At 52.4% G+C, this 21,071-nt stretch overlaps 1 protein-coding gene across 3 annotated transcripts; it reads left to right on the forward strand.

Annotated features, from left to right (window-relative positions):
• The first annotated feature begins 3,074 nt into the window (after window positions 1-3,074).
• SSTR2 (somatostatin receptor 2) lies at window positions 3,075-17,235 on the forward strand. 3 transcript variants are annotated; one of them, XM_044984500.1, is made up of 2 exons: window positions 3,075-3,196; window positions 12,446-17,235. In XM_044984500.1, the coding sequence occupies exon 2, from the start codon at window positions 12,529-12,531 to the stop codon at window positions 13,642-13,644; it is 1,116 nt and encodes a 371-aa protein (XP_044840435.1). In that variant the 5' UTR covers window positions 3,075-3,196; window positions 12,446-12,528; the 3' UTR covers window positions 13,645-17,235. The 3 variants fall into 3 exon arrangements, with proteins under 3 accessions (XP_044840435.1, XP_044840433.1, XP_044840434.1); XM_044984498.1 differs by lacking the exon at window positions 3,075-3,196 and adding an exon at window positions 3,779-3,917; XM_044984499.1 differs by lacking the exon at window positions 3,075-3,196 and adding an exon at window positions 10,712-10,793.
• The last annotated feature ends 3,836 nt before the right edge of the window (window positions 17,236-21,071 follow it).

Genomic DNA, 21,071 nt, shown 5'->3' on the forward strand with positions numbered 1-21,071 from the left:
AAACAGGGCAGTGTAAGAGGGAGAAGTAGATGGATGCAGCCCCAACGCCGCCCCTGCAAGCGCCGAGGAGAGGACAGAGGCTGGGGGTTCGTTTCACCGCACTGGGAGCATCCATCTAACCCAATCAGCCCAGAAACCAACCCAGCTCGGCGCAGCCCCTGCTGGGGAGGGTCTCCATTGGCCCTCTTTCTTGTGCCAGTTCCTTAACGACTTAGGCAAACTCAGGTCAGTTTCCGGTGTAGACCAGTCCTTAAACCTGCACCGTTTTCTCATGTAGCCAAGGCCTAGCTGTCCGGAGAGCACCCTGATCGTGGCAGGGATCCAAAGGTGCTGTTGCAATACAAAGAAGGCATGAAGTTTCCCCACAAGCCTTTCACTTCCAAAGCCTGGAGAGAAACAACAGGGAGCTTGTTGGGGGGTAATGACACAGCTGGGGGTGGGGAGCCCAGGACAGGACGGGAAGGGGGACGGTGGGCTGGGATTGAGGCGCACGGGAAGAAGTGTAGCTAGGAGGGGGAGACCCCAAGACTAGAATGGCCGGGTGTGCTGGGGATCCGCAGAGAGATGCGGGGAGGGCAGCTCGACCCCCTGTCTCTGGGCTGTGCCTGGCTCTAACCCGCAAGCCACAAAAAGAAACAACAAAACCCAGTCCCTGATCCTGATTGTGAGGGGAGGATTAAAATTGAAACCCACACTTCCTGGAGCCAGGCTAGGAACCTGCAGGAGCCTTTAACTGTACTCTGATTGAAATTAACATGACTTTCCCCTTTCTCCTGGCATGGAAAACAGCCACAGGCCACGTGTTCGTTTATTACATTTCAGGGCAAAGGGGCTGGATGTTTTGCTCTTTCACTCCACTTTTATTTGGCTTGGACTTTATGTCCAAACAAAGGGCCAGATTCTGGCCTCAAGGGCATTGGAGTAAATCCAGAGTAACCCTACAGCGATCGATCAACATGGCTGCTCCAAACAAGTCACTGAGATCAGAATCCGGCCCTAAAAGAAGGTATTTCCAGAGAACTCATTTAAGTGGTCATGCTCTTTTAATGTTACAAGCTCAATAATAAATTGATTCTGCTGTGGTAAGGATCCAGGCCTGTCTGTTAGGCTCAGAAGCAAATGCAAAGTTTTTCCTGTCCCAGTCGGTGACGTAATTGACTAGCTGGAGCCACTGTGGCAAACACAATTATTTTCCAAATGGAACTGAAGCAGGGGAACGCTGTTAAAGGTAGCTCTCGTTGGCAGCGGAAGCCAAAGCCGGTCTGTGTCTGAGCTATAGACGGAGAGGAGGCGGATGTGCAGACAGCAACACGGGTATAGGCGACGGAGAGGGCAGCGCACTGCTAGGCATTCGTGAGAGATGAAATGACACAGTCATTATTATCGGCAGCGGCCTTATCAATGCTATCATGCTGCTGGAATGAGAAGGCCAGCTGAGTGCCCCTGTTGGACAAGTGGGGGCGTTGCGGTGGGGAGATAGGGGGCTCTCATATTCCTCTGAAATACTCTAATCAGACGGGGAGAGCGCAGAACAAGCTGGGAGAACTAGGTGTCTAGAACACCTTATTCACAGCCCTGCTTCATTCCGCCCCTGTATGCTGCTGGCCCCTGGCTTTGGCCTGTCTGTGCTAGAAAACTACACTGATTTGGCTAAAATTGATCTAGTTAAACCGGCCCAAACCTCTAATGCAGGCACACTTAAACCGGTTTAACTCTCACTTAGATGGGTGCAGCAAGACAGCTTCCAACACGTGCTAAGTCAATAGGAGTGAAGGTTAAGGAGTGTAAGTGTGGCTGCATTAGAGATTTGCACCAGTTTAACTCATATCTGAGTGCATGTTACTAGTCTGGAGCAGGCCTCAGGTCCCTTCCTTGGTCTAGTCAGTTTGATCTCACACACACACAAAGCCACTCGCAGTTCAAGATGTCTCCATTAACACACACAATACACCCCAGCTCTGATACAGGAGACTGTCCTCTCAGTCCTGGTTCCCTGGGCTCTTCCAGAGCCTCTGCAGCCCTGGCCTCTTGAGAGACCCCACCAGGTCTGTGATAGGGACCTCCAAAAATGTCCAGCATTGATCTGAAAAAATGTCAGAGGAGAGCCCACACAGAGCAGAGATCAGATCCCGAAACACATTCGGTTTTGGTGAGAAAACTGGTGTCAGAAGTGAAAAAACAAACCACCCAAACCCCTGCTCTGATTGCAGATACGAGCGCTCTCTCCCACAGGGGGAGTTAGACTGGGGTGCATTTAAATAGCCATGACGCACTCATTCCAAAGACAGAGCTGCTGCTCACTAGTATGCTGCTAAATCATTGCTAGAATTGCCTTATTCCACCAGGAGGATTATTGTGTGAATTACGGTAGCGCCTAGAGGCCCTGAGCAGATCAAGGGCCATTGTGCTACATGCAATATATAACTATGGTATGAAACAGTTCCTGACCCAAAAAGCTTCAATCTAAATGGAGAAGACAGACCAAGGGAGGCTTATTAGCTCCCTTTTACTGGGAAACCGAGGCATGAACAAAACTACGGGCCAGATTCTCTGATGGCATAAATCAGGGTCACGTCACTGACATCAAAGTCACTGGCTCAGATTTATATGGCAAGCCAGATCTCCAGTGCCCTGAGCCAGGGCCTTAGCTACCTCTCAGACGGGCCCATGGGAACCAGAACGGCTCGTCCCCGTGGCTCCTGGCTCACTCTCCATGTTGAAGCTACAGGACTGCGTATGGCAGGTGATAAGGCTTCACCTGCGGTGCGTGGAGCCGGCCGTGCCGTGAGAGACGCGGTGAAGGCCTGATGACTTGGCTTGCTCCTCTTACGCCCGTCGTTTGGCACAAGCTCTCTTTTACCCATTGTTCCGGCATGCAGGCTCCAGCCTTCCCACCCTGGTGAGGCTATCGGAGAATCCCCCAGACCAGGGGATTCCAGTGGGGGGAAAAGGGCAAGCTTGAAATGACCATGGATCAATTCCTCCAGCATAAACAAGCCTCAGAGCGATGACCCAGCATTTCTGCTGTCAATAATTAACAAGGCAGAGAGCAGCCAGAGCTGCAGGCGAGACCACCAGACTATCTAGTCACAGGACAGGAGCCACATTTAGCTGGAAGGGGATGGGCCTGGTTGAGAGGCCCACTGCCTCCACCAGGATTTCCATACGCAGCAACCAGGCCAGCGCTCTGCTCTGGGTGAGCCTATTCCATTTGTTAATTTCACTGTTCTGCACCTCTGGGCTATGGTTTATCCCTCAGTGTGTGTGTAATTAAATTCTCAGTTAACATTACGGGGGACATCCACTCCCCCATGTTCCTTCAGGGGAGTCTGTCGGCTGCTTTCGCCACACTGTGGTGCCAAATCCACACAGGCTAACGACGACTGAAATGCCTCTGGGTTGAAACGGAGCGACACAAAGGGCCCCATCCATGTGGCCGGGGGCGAACCGTTCCTACACAATCTGGTGCTGGCGTTGGCAGCTAGAGATGGCAGGAAGGGGGCACTGATTGGCAGGGAAGATGAGCCAGACTCTTCCAAAGATTCTCCCCATCGTCGCGGGTAGCTGGAGGCTTAAGCAGCCAGAATGAGGAGCAGATTGGACGCTTGAAGCATGGAGGGAAGAAAACACACCAGGATGCTGCTCAGGTTTGGGGCTGGCTTCACTGCTCTGTGATCCTACGCTGTTCATTTTATTTATTTATTGTTTTAAAGCTTTGGACCCGAGTGAAGAATGTGGAAGGGGTTGTGGGGGAGGGGTTGCTCTTTGTGTTCCACCATCGGAGCGTTCATTAAAAAAAAGGAATTAAGACTGTAATTCGTACGGCTGTGCAGGCAGCCTTCAAAACGTGCCCCAAGTCTAACTGATGCAATATCACCTGCCTGAGCCTGCAGCCAGCCTGAAACAATTGCTTGGAGGTAAGTGTGAACTGCAATTCTATGGGGGTGTTAACTCTGGAGTTTAACAACAGCCATTTAAATGTCAGCACTTGACCACTGCTGATCAAAGCAGGAAAGAAAGGCAAGGGTGGCTCATATTCTGAAGCTCTCCTGGGAACGGAGTTTTGTTTTGCTGTCTCAAGTGGGTGGAACTTGGTTTGTGTGTGATACATCAGAGATCACCACTTCCCTCCCAAACTTTTTGTCCTGTGCCCAAAAGCATCCTCTACTCCTTCCATGCAGGCACCCATGCAGCATGAACAGGGAATTGGAGTAGGCAGACCACACAGGACGCAGCAAGACACTCGTAGAAAGGAAGCATTCAGGATTCCCTTTCTTGAACAGAGGAGCGGCATGCAGGGAGCCCCTACCCCCATGTCTTTCACAGCCTGCTCCTTCACTCTGTTTCCATGACAGTTATCCCATGGGAGTTTGCTTACAGTGAAGTGAGGTTGCGGTGACTTCCCGTCCGACCTTTAGGAAATCAATCTATATCGCCTCCAAAGGAAGGCAGCATGATCTAGTAGTCACAGCAGTGCATAGGGGCCACAGCACCCAAAGAATAATCCCAGCTCTCCCACCACTTTCATAGTTTCAGAGTTTAAGGCTAGAAGGGATGATTAGATCATCTAGTCTGAGCTCCTGCATATCACAGGCCGTTAAATTTCACCCAGTCACCCCAATACTGAGCCCTAACTTGGCTTAGACTAAAGCAATTCATTCCTCAGGAGGCTTAGCTGCATTCCACAGGCAGAGAACAGAAGAGAACAAGCTTCCACCAACATCCAATGCCCCTCCAATGCCAGGGATTTGATTAGGTGGGACATACTCAGGTGCTCCCAGATGATGAGATACACCTCACACTGCAGAGGAAGGCAGGAAAAACCCCCAATGTCACAGCTAATCTGACTTGCGGAAAATTCCTTCCTGACTCCAAACTGGTGCTCAGTATGACCCTGAGCATGTGAGCAAGACACACCAGCCAGGCATCAGATAAAGAGGATTTTTTGTACCAGCTCAGAGCCCTGATCCACCCTGTCTGGTGTCCCATCTCCAGTGGTGGCCAATCATTGCCAAGCACTAGTATGAGTCCTTGGGCTGATACCCACACTCCTCCTCTAGGTCCGTCTCCCCATCACTCAGATGCAATAATCCTGACCTGCTTCTTGGGAGGAGTGTGGGTAAGGCTCCGTTAGTTCTTGCACGATGCTTTACGATCATCCGGAGACAGCTACGGCAGAGGTGAAAAGTATAATTTCCCAGAACCTCAGCGGAATCTTGTCCGAACGAGGGAGGACCCTCTGCAATGACCCCTCCGCCTTTTGTTGTGGTTGACACAACATCTATGCACCCAGATCTGAGCTTTCGCCTGATAAGAGAAGCCAGATTCTGCTCCCATTTCCTCTAACGCATGTGAGATTTCCCCAGCTATGGTGCCACTGCAGCTTTATTTTTAAACTGAAACCTACGCAGTAACGCCATGCGTAGCAATAGTAGCACAAAATCCCCTTCCTAGCACTGGCAATGCTTGTCCAAAACACAAACCGTTACCCCCGTGGGGAGTCGAGAAGTGAAACGCTCAAGGAATGTGCTGGCTCATGCCAAGCTATACTCAGTTAATTAAACCCGTCAGCAATTTAACAACAAGCCTGTAACACACAGTGGGCCCCATTCTGCTCTCGCTGACACCGGAGGAAAACAGTACTAGCTGCAATGAAGTCGACTCAGCGCCCCCGATGTGAAAAAGAGAGGAGACTCCAGCACAGGGGGCGTAACCGCTCCATCCACAGCATTAATGGTGTTGATAAAAGGAAAACACTTCTGTTTCCAGTTGGCAACTTCTCTGCAAGCTGGTTGTGCTTCTCGGCTGGCGATAGAGCAATACAAAGAAAAGTGAAGCCCACGCTGGGAAATCTGCCTTTCCAGACACACCAGCTGAGAGTTCCAACAGCCAGGGTGAAATTCTGGTCCTAACGGAACCAGCGGCAACATTCCCATTGATGTCCCCAGGGCCAGGATTTCACCGCATGTCAATTCACCAGTGTATCTCACCAAGGGAGAAAACCATCATGAGCAATATATTAACTGAGCTACTGTCAAGCCTGCCTGCCTGCCTGCCAGCCAGCCAGCCGGGGGAGCACAAATTGACAAAGACATTCTGGCCTCTAAGTTTGGCCGTCTCTATTTTTGAGAAGCCAGCCAACTTCTCGGTCAGATATTCGCTCCTGCATTTCTCTCCCACTGATTTTACTGTTCACCAAATCAGCATGGAAACTAGATTGGACATTAAGAGCCCCCTCTGGCTTCTCCTGCCTATGTCCCCTGCCTGTCACCAGCGTGGGACATCCCATGTAGTTATTGACAAATGATTCTAATGCTACACACAGGATTTTGTCTTTGGATATGGAACAGGCTGCAGGGGTGGGTGAAATCATAACAGCCCATCTCCTCTGAACTGGCATCCACACCGATTTACAGGATCTGCTCCTACGCTGGGTTAGAAATCAGCCCTAAATCTTAACAGGATCTAAAATAGCTTAGAAGGACCCTCTCAGCACAAACACTGCTAGACCCTGTTCACCATCGCTGGCCAAATACCATTTAACTCAGCCATGTAGATGCAAGTCAGTCATTTTTGTTTGGTTTTTGGATCAGGGGGTTGGTTTAGATGCAGGTTGGCTTGTACGCGAGCGTGTATGCTAAATGAATTTCAACAGCTCATAGATCTGTGAATCAAATTACAGCAAATCTCTGCGTGCTCTGCTCAGTAGGAAAGAAGGAGCAGGTGCTATTGGGCTTGAGGGCACTGAATAAAGCATCGGTCAACAGGGAGAATCCGCAACTAAGAAAGTCACACAGCATGTAGACATCAGGCCTGGTGCAGTGGAATTTGTCATAGAAGGAAGGAACTTAGCTGGGGCATGCACACAAGTCTATGGGTGGGGAGCTTATAGAGGAAGAGAGCGTGTCTTGTCCTGGAGTTGGAATGATCAGAGCATGTGGAATGGTTTACCTCGTTAGCAATGCAAACCGAGGGGGGAGGGGGGAATGGAATGCCCCCTACGGATCTAAAGAGGGAACTGACAGCACCCCAAGAGACAACGTGGGTGAGGTGCCATCTTTTATTGGACTAGCTTCTGTTGGTGAGAGAGACAAGCTACACACAGCTCCCCTTCAGGTCTGGGGCGGATTTTTCACACCCTGTGTCACGTAACTGGGTGAACCTCACTGGCCTAGTCTCCTCGGTTCCTGATGGGGGGAGCCAGTGGAGAGAGGATAAGCCCCTTGTATGTGGTCACACAGCAGGGGCAGGAACTGCACTCAGCTGCCCTACCTCCCCCCAGTGCCCTGAGCGCCCCACTCGTCGGTAGCAGTAAGGAATAACTAGACCCTCGTGGGAATGGAGGTGCATTCCCCAGGACCGTGCTGACCCCTGAGGGACCCCTACGTTCAGCTCTGGCTGAAGTCACCAGAGAAGGCAGCAGTGTGTGGTCATCGCGCTTGTCCTCTTCTCAGAAAGTTCCCATTAGCAGGGCCGAGGCAGGGTCTGCTCCTGAGAGGCCTGTGGGGCCGGGACTGACACTGACCATGCAGCATGGAGCCCCAGCCCGGGATCAGCAGAGGTGGCTGCAGGGCTGCACTGGCAAAGGGCAGCTTGCACTGGATGGCACCCGCCCATACCTGCGTCCAGCCGCTGCTAGCGGCCTTGTCATTCAAACTGATGCCGAATGGAAAGGAAAGGTTCTTCCCTTGGCTGGGGCAGGCGACTACAATGTGCAAACCACCTTCCGCTAAGTCCAAGGAAACGTCAGCGCCCGGCTTTGGCTTCCCCACAGAGCAGCTGCCTGGATCAAGGATAGCATCTAAAGCGCCACACACGGGACTCAGCACGGTACAAATAACCCTCTCATTAGGATGCTGACAGCTGCACCATCTGCTCTCTCAGATCCCTGATACCCTGCGCTCCTTTATGAGCCTAATTGGGATATTTATTTCCAGGCTGTTTATTTCAGGGAATGGATTTTTCCATCCTCCTTGGGATTTATGAGACTGTTAATGATTTTCCTTGGCACCCCAAGGTCTTCAGTTCTGTCTTGGGATGTGAACTTCCAACCACAAATGGGAATTTCAGCCCCTCTCTGGGTTAATCACCTGGCTCTTTGGTCCAAGCTGGTCTTAATTTCCGGCATTCTCTTGTCTCTTTGATGAGCGATGAACGAGGGTGCAGGGAAGTAGCTATTATTTCATTGCATCCAAGCTCTCCAACAAACCAGAGCCGAGGTTAACTCCGCCAACCCTGTCTTCTGGTTTTCCTGCTCAAGTCATTGCTACTTGGTAACTAACTCCTGGTGAAAGACAGGCTGCCCATCCATAGCTCTTAGCACATCACACATTCCAGGCAGAGATCTCAAAGCACCTTGCAAAGGTTGCATCACAATCCCCACCTCTCCCTGTGCTCTCGCCAGGACAGCTGGGACCTGGAACCTCTGTTAGCCCCAGGAGTTGAACTCATGGGGCCAGGGTGCTGTCTGTGCACTTTCCCAGCTGGGATTACTTCCCATTTCAGGGCCATCAAGACTTTTTAAGTGACATGTTGGTCTGATTGGTCCTGCTGCGGCAGGCAGTTCCAGCGGTAGCAGGAGCATCAGTGTGTTTTTCCCCGCACGTCTGGGCTTATTGTCTTAAACCTGGAGCCAAGGAGAGTCATGGTGCTGGCCTCAAATAAATCTGGAAGCAATAATTAAAAGAAATGAAGTGTCACAACACCCGCTTCAAGGGAGAGAACTCGACAGAGGTGAAAGTCGAGGCACAAGGAGGGTAAGTGATTCAGTGCCGGATCTTGCACCCTCTACACCCACAAAGTGTCTTGCTGAAGTCAGCATGTCTGCTGCAGTGAGCGAGGACAAGTCACGTGAGCACGCATGCAAGGCTGGGCCCTTTCCTTGTGTCACGCAGCCGGGAATCAACTGGCCCAGGAGCTTTGGTTCGTCTCAGTCCCCTGCACTAACCACACCCAAAGGAAAGCAAGTCTGGATGGAAAGGAGCATCAGGCCTGATGGCTCTCCCGTGGCTAAACAATATACGCTCTTTTCAGAGGCCTTTTCCTTCTGATCCCAGTTTGCTCAGATCAGGGAAAAGTCCTTTAGAAACAGACGACACTGTTTTCTGACCAAAGAGCCTGAACTAGTGAAACTAAAAACTCCAACGCAGAGAAGTAGAGAAAGTTGATGAGATTCACTCTCCCTGAAATGGTTCATCTTTAAAAACCTATCCTGGAAAAATCTCACTCTCCTTCATGCATGTTTCTCCACCTTCACCCAACCACACTGCCGTGCTCCACGCCAGCCTGGTGCTCACCTGTCTAAGGGTTTTGCCAGTTCCAGTTTCCATCGTGAAATCGATGCTAAATTCTCTTTTTTATACTCCCCGTTGACTCAGCTTTACAAATAAACAGCGTGTGCTGCAGGACGCTCCCGGGAACAGAAGTCCTTGAGAATTGGATACACACTACAATGATGAATTTGCAAGACGGGCCAGCTCTGTCCAGGGGGAGATGAAGCCAGAAACCCAACGGGTCCCTCACCTGCTGCACTCCGAACAGAGCCTGCTTGGGAAATCCAACCTGCTCTGGCTGCAGCCTTATCGCCCATCCTCACAAGTGCCTGTTGCAGGGGAAACCTAGCTCCCTACTTGTGTGGGCCTCTCATTTGAGGGCCTCTCACCCATCCTTCCCCTGTTTTTGGTGCATGTGTCTCTCCCGGCTACCTTCCCTTTCTGCAGCGCTGCGTCAACCTTAGCCCCCTCACCTCCCACCCCCCAATAAAACCAACCACCTCTGCTCCTCAGCAGCTTGCCAGGTGCTCTAGCGGCTCAGCGATTGCTTGGAACCAATTCCTTCTTTGGGGGCAGAACAATTGTGCAGATTAAACCATAGCTCAGAGGAATGCGGCTCGTTTACTGCATGCTGGGCTTGTTGTGGGGGCGACAATGGTCTTGGAGAGAAAATTGGTTTTAAAAGCGGCTTGAATTTGAGGCAAAGGAGCCAGAGCTGCATTCCCCTCCCCCTCTCTTTGTGTTATGGCCACATGGGGAGGGGGACAACCCTTTAGTTCCCTAGGTCCAGATCAACTCACCCTGCATCGATCCCCCCCCCGGTTGTCATCCTCCTGCCAAGAATGCAGCTGGGTCTGGGCACGAGCACACCACCCGCTGTGAGATGCGCACGCCGCGCGGCAGCTGCATTAGCACTGTTGCATGCCACTTTGGCAACACCTCCGCCCCTGGCAGGGACCTGCCAGCCCTGCCTCTGTTAACCCCTGTGCAGAGCCGAGGGATTTTCCTCCGTCCGCCCCCTTCCCTTCTGCATCAGGGGAGGAGGGGCAGGGGAGGGGGCTGCTTGCTTCAAAGCTCAGCCCCCTGCTCAGAGGAGCCGCGCCCCCCAGCCCCCGGCACAGAACCGGTGCACGGGTGCACAGAGAGCAGTTGCTTTGCATGACGCAGCCGCCGTGCGCGGGGCAGGGGCAGGGGCAGGGGCAGGGGCAGGGTCTCTCTTCGCCTCCGCTGCTGGGCGAGCACTCGGGAGATGCTCCTGCGGCGTTAGCTGCACCTGGGTGCGAGCCTGAAGCTCGCGGCGGGCGCCTGGCTCCCGGTGCCTCATCCCGGCAGGCAGCCGCCGAGCTCCCGTCTCCCTGGGCAGCAAGAGCTGGATTCCCTCCCTGCAAACCAGGGCAAAGCTGGGCTGGGGCTGCGGCAGGAGAAACGCCCCCCCCCCGCCCCCCGGGCCGGATAGATGTGAGTGAGCTCGAAGGGGAGCGGGGCTGGGGACCCCGCACCTGCACGGGAGACTCGCAGCAGGTGAAAACTTCTGGCGGGGGGAGGCAGCTCGGTCTGGGACCTGCTCTGGGAGAGGCTGCCGGGCAGAGGCTCCTGCAGACTTGGAGGCTGCTTTCGGGGGGAGCTCCGGAGAAACAGCCCCCCGGTTGTTTGGAGCCAGGGACACCAAAGGGGGAGAGGGGGCCCGGCCGGCTGGGCTGCTCTTCCCCTGCTCAGGAGCCTGGGACGAGCTGGGGGAGGGGGCCCTGGTTTGGGGGAGCAGGGCAGGGGGTTGGGAGGGGGCTTTAGGGAGTGGGTCTCGGTTTGCTATCAGGAGCTGGGGGTTCGTAGAGTCCTTCACTTGCTCCTGGTGGGGGTGGGGGGGAAACTGCATGTGTGGGTTGGGGGGGAAGGTTGGGGGGGGGAAGGTTGGGGGGGAGATGGGGGGGAAGGTTGGGGGGAAGGTTGGGGGGCAGATGGGGGGGCTCCTTTTCAATTTTTTCTGTGCCCCCTCCCACCTTTTCCATTCTTCTCCCTCCCCATCTTCACTGAACCCTTTGAGGCTTCTCGCTCCCTTTGCGGCTTGCCCCCTCCGCTGGTCTCAGCAGCGGCTCGGGCAAGGAGACTGCCCCCCAGCGAGCTCATCCCGTCCCCCCCCCCCCTGCCAGCCATCAGGTCTCATCCCTCCCCCACCGGCTTTCCTTACCCTCCGCCTCTCCCCACTAAGCCCCTGCCCAAGGCGAGGTAGGAGCCAGTGCCCAAGGCAGGGAAAAACCCCTCCCTCCCTGAGCCAAGCCCGGGGGGGCTCAGCCCTCTACCCCTTTGGAGCCCAGTTCCCGGGGAGCTGCACCAGAGAAGCCTGGAGGGCTAGGAGCCAGGAGGGGCTTCTCTGCCAGCAGTGGCCCTTCTGCTGAAGGTGCCAATGAAGACATCCAGCAGCGTCCTATTGCTCCTGGCACAGCGCAGCTGGAGCAAAGGCACATGAGCCTAGCAAGGGGCTCATGCTTGGACTGAGCAGCAGGCAGCTTTAGCCAGGCTGTGCTGAAGTTGCTGCTGGAGAGGACTGTCTGGGGGAGTTCGATAGGATGGGATGGGGGCAGTGGGGGAAGGGAGAGGAAAAGCAATTGGAAAATGAGCAAGATTGTTCCGGGTACTTATACAAAACTAAGACGATTTGCCTTGGTGCCTGCGTTTTCCTGAGCATTCGAAAGGGCGCAGAACAGGTTTTCCACTGCAGCAACAGTTCCCTCTTAGCTCCTGAGTCATCATAAAAACTGCTGGCACATTTTAGTTGGTTTCATTGAACTGAAGCTCATCCATGCTACTACTGTATTTGATTTGCCAGGCCAAAGTCATTCCTGGGGTAACTCTACTGCCGTCAATGGGTTTTCCTCAGGATGGGGTTTGGCCAATAATATTTAGATGTTACAAAAACAACAGGAAGGAAGGAAGAAATTTCTAACCTGTCTAGCTAGGTCAGCCTCCTGAATAGGACACAGGCTTCAGAGGAAGGTAAAGAAAAACGGCAAGAGGTAGCCATGGGAGAAACTGTCTCCAGGGAACATTCGCCCCTGACGACCCCTCACCCCCACCCCCACCCCACCAGCAAGAAGTTGTCTTAAGCCCTGAAGCAGGAGGCTTAAGCAATAACGAATGCGCTTCTTTATTTTTGTTTTGTTGTGTTTGATTTTTAGATTTCTCTGCCCCACTCCCGTAAACAAAGGAAGATGAGAATTCATTTCATCTGAGTTTTACCTGCCCCTTGAACAACGGCACCATGGATCTGGCCTACGAGCTGCCCAACGTCACCGAGTTCTGGTTCTCCTCAGCCTCCCAGTTCGACAACTTCTCCACGGAGATGTCTGCCAACGCCTCCCAGAACACTACGGGCCAGCATTTTGACCTGACCAGCAACGCCATCCTTACCTTCATCTACTTTGGGGTGTGCATCATAGGCCTGTGCGGCAACACACTGGTGATCTACGTCATCCTCCGCTATGCCAAGATGAAGACCATCACCAACATCTACATCCTGAACCTGGCCATTGCAGATGAGCTTTTCATGCTGGGGCTGCCGTTCCTGGCCATGCAGGTGGCTCTGGTTCACTGGCCCTTCGGCAGAGCCATCTGCCGGATTGTCATGACGGTGGACGGGATCAACCAGTTCACCAGCATCTTCTGCCTGACCGTCATGAGCATCGACAGGTATCTGGCTGTAGTCCACCCCATCAAATCCGCCAAGTGGAGAAGGCCCAGAACGGCCAAGATGATCAACGTGGCCGTATGGGGCATTTCCCTTCTCGTCATTATGCCCATCATGATTTATGCTGGGATCCAAAACACCCATGGAAGGAGTAGCTGCACCATCATCTGGCCAGGCAAGTCCAGCGCGTGGTACACAGGGTTCATCATCTATACCTTCACTCTGGGCTTCCTGGTGCCCCTCGCCATTATCTGCCTTTGCTACTTGTTCATCATTATCAAAGTCAAGTCCTCTGGGATCAGAGTGGGCTCCTCCAAGAGGAAAAAATCAGAGAAGAAAGTCACCAGGATGGTCTCCATCGTAGTGGCAGTCTTCATCTTCTGCTGGCTTCCCTTCTACATATTTAACGTCTCCTCCGTCTCCGTCTTCATCACTCCCACACCCTTCCTGAAGGGTATGTTTGATTTCGTCGTGGTTCTCACCTATGCCAACAGCTGTGCCAACCCCATCCTCTACGCCTTTTTGTCTGACAACTTCAAGAAGAGCTTTCAGAACGTTCTCTGCCTGGTGAAGGTCAGTGGCATGGATGATGCAGACAGGAGCGACAGCAAGCAGGAAAAATCCAGGCTAAATGAGACCACGGAAACTCAAAGGACTCTGCTCAATGGTGACCTTCAGACAAGTATCTGAGAGGACTCCAGGATTGCCCTTCTCAGCTGTCCTCTTTCCTCCTCCTCCCCACTCCTTTATATGGCAGTAGCACATAGCAAGTCAGGTCAAGAGTACTTGGTCTTTGTTTGCTTGTCTTAGGGGATGGTAATGCAGGGATGGGGGCCTGTGCCAGGAGTCGCCTCTCAGCAGAAGGCAGGTTGGTTTTGAGTATTCAGAAAGATGCTGCTCAAGTACAACTTCATACATGGAAAAAACAGACACACACACACACACGTGTTTAAACATATAACATGAGGTCATGGGCCAAATTCATTCCTGTTGCAACTGCATTGGTTGCACTGGTGTTACCCCCAGGGATGTGTTTGGACATACAGAACATGTTCACACATCTCTAACCACACCCATGTAAACGGGCAAATTCAGTAGAGTTGCACATGAGGCATTTCTGCTGGACTTGGTTACACATACCAACATGCTCCATACAGCATAGATCACATATGTCTAAACAGAGCTATTCATGTCTGTTTCTTTGCAAATCAGGAGAGTCAGCTGAAAATGAGAGAGAGAGAGAGAGAGAGAGAGAGCGAGCGCAGTCTTAAGAATCAGAGTGCATACACACTGAGATCCTCCACTAGGACATGAAGAATATTTCATTTTATTACTCAGCTAGTAAAATTTTATTTTTTTAAGAATGAATCTCCTGAAGCTCCCCTAGTTTTATTAGACTATTACTGTATTTGTTTACAAGTTGCTTTTCCTGCCACCGGAGAAGCAACAGATCAGAATGAAAGAAATCACAGCAGAAGGAAAATATCCCAGCCCCAGTACAGTGTGTGTGTGTGAGAGAGAGAGAGAGAGAGGATGGACAGATAGGACTTAGACTCCTAAGAGATTTGGAACCCAATTCCCATTAAAATTGATGCCTTGAGGCAGCCTGGAAAATCTCAGTTTATATACACACACCTGTGCAGTCAGATACATGGTGGTGGTATGTACCTGAGCAGTGATATTTGTGGTGCACCTTTGATCACCTGACCTGGACTCTGCCCACCAGTCCATCTGTCCAGCGTTACTTCTCACCTCCCAGACCTTAGAGCAGCTTCAAATACAGCCACCTTCCCTCCCCCCACCCCCTCGCTTAAATCAACTTGCCATAAAAAAGCTTTTCTCCTCTCCCTCAAATGTATAATGTTTCCCTTCTTCCACCTGAAATGAACTATAAACACTGCTCCAAAGGGCGGCATGGCCATCTTCAGTCCTGGGCTAGTGGTGGGTTCCCATAGTCACACAGCCGTTGCTTTTCTGTTGTTTTCCTCTAGTGGAATATGGCAGGGACTTTTAGCGAGCGGCTGGCTGAGAGGGATCAGAGATTAGCAGCAGCATCCTTCCCATGGAAAGTACCTGCAAGTTTTTAATCTGCAGAGAGACACACAGATTCTGAGTGCCGTTCAGTTCTAGTGTTCATGATGCTGGGACTGAAACAGCTACCAGAATATTGCTGAGGTGTACGTGTGCTTTGTGTGGTGTTATCACACACACACTCACACACACTCTCTATTGAATCCATTGTCTCTCTCTCTCTCTCTGGCTGCTCAGCGAGGCCTTTAAGTCCCATGTGCATGTTTTCTGTTGATGTTCCTGGCGAAGGCTGACTAGCAAGACAAGGTGGATGCTTTACTTTGCCATTGCTCTGAGCGTGGATGTTTCTGACGCCGCAGATGTTGTCTAAAGAAGGTACCAAGTGAGAGGCTAACGGACATTTGACAGCTCTGTCTAAAATACTGACAGATGCCAGGCATGGTTGGTGTGTGCTTGGTTCTAAAATTTAGTTACCATTGGGGGGGTGGAGGGGTGGGTTCGGATTCTGGGGGAATGAGCTGTGATACTGCCGGGCCAAATTTTCTTCTCAGTTACAGTGGTGTAAATCTAGCCTAACTTTCTTCAGAAAGCAGAGCACAGCTTCTCCACACCTGTGAAGGCAGCTGTAAAGTGCTTGGGGGAGTCTGGAGCCATGGTGCCAAGATACTATGGCGATAGATGTAAATACGTCAGCTGGGTCAGCGAGGATCACATGCTGGAGGCTAGAGCAAATGGTAATTGCTGGGTTCACCTGTAGAGAAATCTACTGATGCTAATCAGATCTGCTCCTCACCCCCAATCCACCCCGTCAGAGTGACTTTAGGGAATAGGGAAACCCTGCCAATAGGGAAACCCTGCGGCTTAAGGGGTCTGATCGGGGGGAAAACAGAACAGACATTTTTTTCTTTAAACCGCCAGTAGGTCTCCAATTGCACTGGTATAACTAGCAACCTAGACTTGGTCTCTTGTGATGTGGTGCTTTCAGGAGAAGAGGAAGCCCTGGGGAGATGGGAGTGACCTCTTTTGAAGCAGCGAGGGGAGCTGAATGTTTGTTCTCCAGTGCTGCGGAGTGCTAGAGAAATGACGCCTGCATTACGGCCTTATAGATTTCGGAGGGCAAGTATGTAAATCACATTTTCTGGAGGAAGAAAGCTCATCGGGTACACAGCCAGGCCTCCCTCCAGCTCTCACCTTGTTCTCTAGTCAGCCCGAGGCATTTTGGTGGTGCTTGTCACCCTAGTGTCTGAAAGTTTTACAAATGATTCCCGCCCCATTTTACAGATGAGGAAACCGAGCCCTGCAGAAGTTAAAGCCAGTGTTTTCCAGCGTTGTTTCTCACTGGGCCGACTCCATGCCCTGGGTGCCGACGTGCCTCAAGCCGGGCACCCAAAAGTGAAAGCAGCCCAGCTGAGCGGGGGTCGTTTGAAAACTTTGGCTGAGGCCGTGCCCATGCTCCCGCTGGGAGCCTCCCCACTCCCAGTCCTGTGCCTCAAATACAAGGTTTCTCCTCCCTCCCTTTGCAGCCAGCCCTGATCCTTCCACCTAGCACCACGCCTCCAAAGCCCACAAGTGGCATTCAATGCTACAGGCCGTGTTCCCTAGAACCCCACCCCTTGATTCCCCCAGGCACGGTCATTTACAACAGTGCAACGGGGTGGACAGGGCTCCTCAGCCAGCCTAGGAACCATTTACACTGGGGTCAATAGCTACACAAGGAGGATCTGGCCCCTGGGTGCTAACTAGCTAGGTTAGCGTTCTGCTGGTGCAAAGCAGAGTTTTGCACAGTCGCTTCCATCAGATGAATGTGCCCTTCATTTGTTTTGAACCAGAATCTTGATATACTCCCCTCTCCGTTACATTTAACACCTGCTCAGGCGTGAAACTCTGCCCTCAGTTACCAATATGCAACCCCATTGCCTTCAGAGGGGGTAATCGACATCTGGGCTCACGCGTGTAAGCAATCTCTCCCCCTCGCCCCAGCTGTCTTTTCAAACACAGGACAGAGAACAAGAAGTTTCACACACACACACACACACACACACACATGCACGCACGCAGCCCGTTAGCTTGTTGCTGGCCAGGTGGCAAGGACCCTGTTTTATCTCTGGGCTGTCTGAGGTATGCTGCTATATGCCATTTTTATAAGGAGGAAGTAAATATTAACCAAGGCTTTGCAACAACAAAAAATAAAATATACTATTGATGCTCCGGGGATTAAAAACAAGAGGAACATGTCACATTAAAATGAAATATGGTGTCGTGATTGCCAGGCTTGATGCAGCCGGGAGCCCTTTGTTAGGTGCAGGTTTAGTGTTACAGCATTGGCAGTGCACCAGCTCAGTTGGAGGGGCTGAATATCTCGTGGGTAGCGTGGGAGTTATTTGTATGGAAAGGAAGTAGCGGTGGGGAGAGAGAGGTCTGCTTCAACATCTCTCTCCTGATGAATATTTGCAGGACTTCTCCCGCAGAAACCTACAGCGCAGCTTTATCCCGGAGCCTGCTACCCACTTGTGTTGTGTAGCAACACAGAGCCCTGTCTACATGCAGAAATGGCACCTCTTTGACTTATGTCATTTTTTAAAAGAATCAGTGGAAATGGTGGGAACTCGCTTCTTTTAGTGTCAACGGGACTTATAGCGGCTTAGTTTACACCTGCTCCCGGTTGACTTAGACCAGTCCAAAATGAGCCTCCTGGTTTTAACTAAAATAGGAGCGTACCCGTGGCCATTAGCACCTGTTTGGTTTAAAATCGCACCTCAGGGTTAAACCCATGCAGCTTGCTGGTGTGGACGTGTGCTGAGTGGCAGAAAAGGGAAGGAGATGGACAGAGTTGGCTAGTTGTAACGTGTGCCCAGAAGTCTAGTCTAAGAGCAAAAACCTTTTGGGAAGTTAAATGTTTGGCTACTTCACGCTGTACAAACGATGCAGCTGAGCTTCTGCTCCTGGGAACAGCTGTTCAGTTAAGGCCAACTTTTTCCAGAAGAGGCCTCGGTTGGGGGTGGAGGGCTCATTTTTCTGGGGTCCCCACTTGCTTCTGGCTTTCAGAAGGGCTGAGCACCCACAGCTGCAGCTGATGTCACTGGGTGCTGAAAGTCGGCCTGGCCCCAAGAACTGAGATCCCACTTTTTAAAAGGTTGGGCCTTAATGAGGATGAATTAATGAAGCTCCGTTTGTCCCTCAGACATACTTGAGGCAAGAGAAACTGTCCATGAAATTGTTTGGGCCTGATCCGGGACCCTAAATTCACCCGTTTAGTCTATCCCGAGGGAATTTTTACTGCCTGGGGAGAGAGCTGGTTTGACTTCCTTCAAATTCTTCCCAAAAAGATTGTGCCATGTCGCATGCTTGCAATTAAGCAACGGCAGTTCCATCGCTGATGTGTCTTACCCACTTGATTTTCAAGGGAATTTGTCCTGACAGATGGTACATTCAGAAAAGCCTGGTGTGCCCCCAGCAAGTGAGATTAACCAGGAGATTTACAGCAGGCGTGTTGATTTTGGCAGTCGTGTGTCGGCGTGCGGGGGGGGAGGTGGTGGTGTTATTTCACACATTCCACTTCCCCCAGGGCTCATTAATGAGGTTAATTAAAACTCCTCTCGATCCTAGTTGAGGTTTATTGTGCTCTGCTACTGCAGCCCCAAGGATATTGGGAAGCAGCGAGAGAACCACTAAGGCCATCCTTCCCAATGCTGGTTTCTTTCTCCTATCCAGCATGGGCCCGATCCTGCACTCCTATTTGGTTATAGGTGCTTTGTTTATTGTAGGGTTGCTTGTGAGTGCTGTGCTGCATGCGTTGCTTTGTTTATGGTCGGGAATGCTGGGCAGCACAAGTGGGTTTGGTTACCGTGGGGCTGCCGGCGAGTGCCTGTTGGTTCTCGTCGGGAATGCTGGGCAGCACACGCGGGTTTGGTTACTGTGGGGTTGCCGGTCTACTGAAGGGAGAATGGAACTGCCGGTCCGATGGTAGCATCGGGCTCCAGGAGCTGCCCAGCCCATCGAGAAGGGGCTTGTGGGCACTGCAGGATTCTTTTTAAAAAAAGAGGGATTTATGATCGGGCAAAGGGAGCATGGTTTTGCTCTTCAGGGCAGGGACCCTCCGTTTGTGCTATGTGCATACGTACAGCGCCCGGCGCGCTCAGGGCCCCGATGCGCTCACAGCACCAATGAATCACTATTAGAAAAAGCTACAGACCTTCCCCTTTTGCCCTGGGATTAGCAAATCCACCTGGGTTTTGCAGGGAAGATTCAGAGATTCCAAAGCCAGAAGGGACAACTGTGTTCCTCTAGTCTGACCTCCTGCATAGCACAGGCTGTGGGTCTTCCCAGAATTAATCGATAGCCACTGGGAGAGACCTCTCCCCCTCACGCCTCCCTGCGGGAGCCAAAGGCTCAGAAAATCCTCCTGGCCATTCTCTTCAGTCTACCGGCCCTCCCTCCAGGGCCTGACCCTCTGAACTGCTGGGAAGCACCTCAGAGCCTCTCCCAGGATCAGGCCCATTGACATCACAGGAGTCAGGCATGCTCAGCTCCCAGCAGGATCGGGCCCCTGAACTGCCTCAGTGACTTCTCTTTGCCTTCCCAGCCTCGGCATCCCTCCCTAAGCTGAAGGGGAGCCGGAGCATTGTTTGAGCAAAAGCATCGCTGCCCGTCTCCATGGCGATGTCACGGCGGAGCCACGACTTGCCAAACGTTTCAGAGTGGTGAGAACAGCGGCCTGCCCACCCGGGGCTGACCCCTCTCATCCCCCAGGCATCGCTGGGTGCTCTGCTCCCCGCAGTCACACGACTGGGGGCGGTTGCGTTTTGGGCCACGGACGCTTAACCCTTGTGCGGTGTGCTGCCACTCCAAAGTGCTGTCTGAGCATTAACCAGGCCAGGGAGGTAACGCTCATTAGCCCTGGGTTTCAGAGGGAGGGGAAACCGAGGCAGAGGGGTTGAGTGACATGATAGGACGGGTCCCTGAAACACCCCGGGGGTTGACACAATTGCAGTTAAGCCATGAGGAGCTTCACGCAGGCGAGCACGTTGCGAGAGGTGCAGCGTTTTCGGTTCGAGGAGGACAGAGGGACAGACAGCCGTCCAGTAGGTGCTAGAGTAGCTGAGCGCCGCTCATTGGTGGGCGAGGGCACTCAGCACCTGGCAGGATAAAGCCTCGGTGAGTGAGCGAGAGAGAGAACCTGCATGCCCCCTCCTTTGTTACTCATAGCGCAAGGTCTCCATTTCACTTAGCCAGGCGGGTGCTAATAATCCCACCGGGGAGACGGGGCACTAGGCGTCTTCGGCCAGGTCAGTGTCACCGTCCTGAAGCCTCTCCCTGATTCTCCAGGCCCTACCTCTCTGCTCTGGTCTTTCTCAGTTCCCTACCATTGATGGGGGGGACCCATCACCCCCCGAACTCGCTCCCATGTATGGTATAGGCCCAGAGTTCAAAACTAGCCTTAAAACTTGCCTGCTTGGTTATTGGCTTATCTGGGTGGGACCCTGTGGGATCCCAAACCAGCCAGGTTTTCCCAGACCCCCCATTGGGAGTACTTGTCCTGGTTGAGGATGAGCTCGCTGAGTGCCACCTCTGCCCCTCCCTCACCCCAAGGGCTCAGCATGCTGGCTCCATAGTCCCTAAACCCAGCAATGCAGCACTCGAACGCAGAACCTGGAGTGAGGTCCCTTGTGCTGACACTAGGCCAGCGTAGCAGAGCTCTGCCTCGATTACACCCTGCTCTGTTGCTTGGTTACTTCCTTTTCCGGAAGGTTTTCCTAGAGATTTACCCGAGGGGTGCAAATTGGAGGAGACTGATTTCCAACACCAGTCAATGGAATCCCCTTGCTAGGTCAGCGTCCTCTCCTCTGCCCTGTGGGGGTAGAAAGCTCATCCACACTGTTGCAGAGAACAAAGTCCCCGTCCGCTCATTTTAAGCTTGTTCGCTACCAAGATTAGCACATGCAGCAGCAAGGGTTACATGCCTGTGGACGCCCGTGCTGTGATCTCAGGCAAGTTGCCCATCCATGTCTCACACCATAGCTGTGGTTTGTTTGAAGGATCATCCATACAATGATTCAACTGTGAACAATACGTATGTATGTATCCGG

Source organism: Mauremys mutica, chromosome 12 (genome assembly GCF_020497125.1).
Source record: "Mauremys mutica isolate MM-2020 ecotype Southern chromosome 12, ASM2049712v1, whole genome shotgun sequence".
Taxonomy (NCBI): Eukaryota; Metazoa; Chordata; order Testudines; family Geoemydidae; genus Mauremys; species Mauremys mutica.

What these genes read in the sequence shown, in the direction of transcription:
- SSTR2 (XM_044984500.1), top strand. Translation starts at nt 12,529, where the DNA reads ATGGATCTGGCCTACGAGCTGCCCAACGTCACCGAGTTCTGGTTCTCC.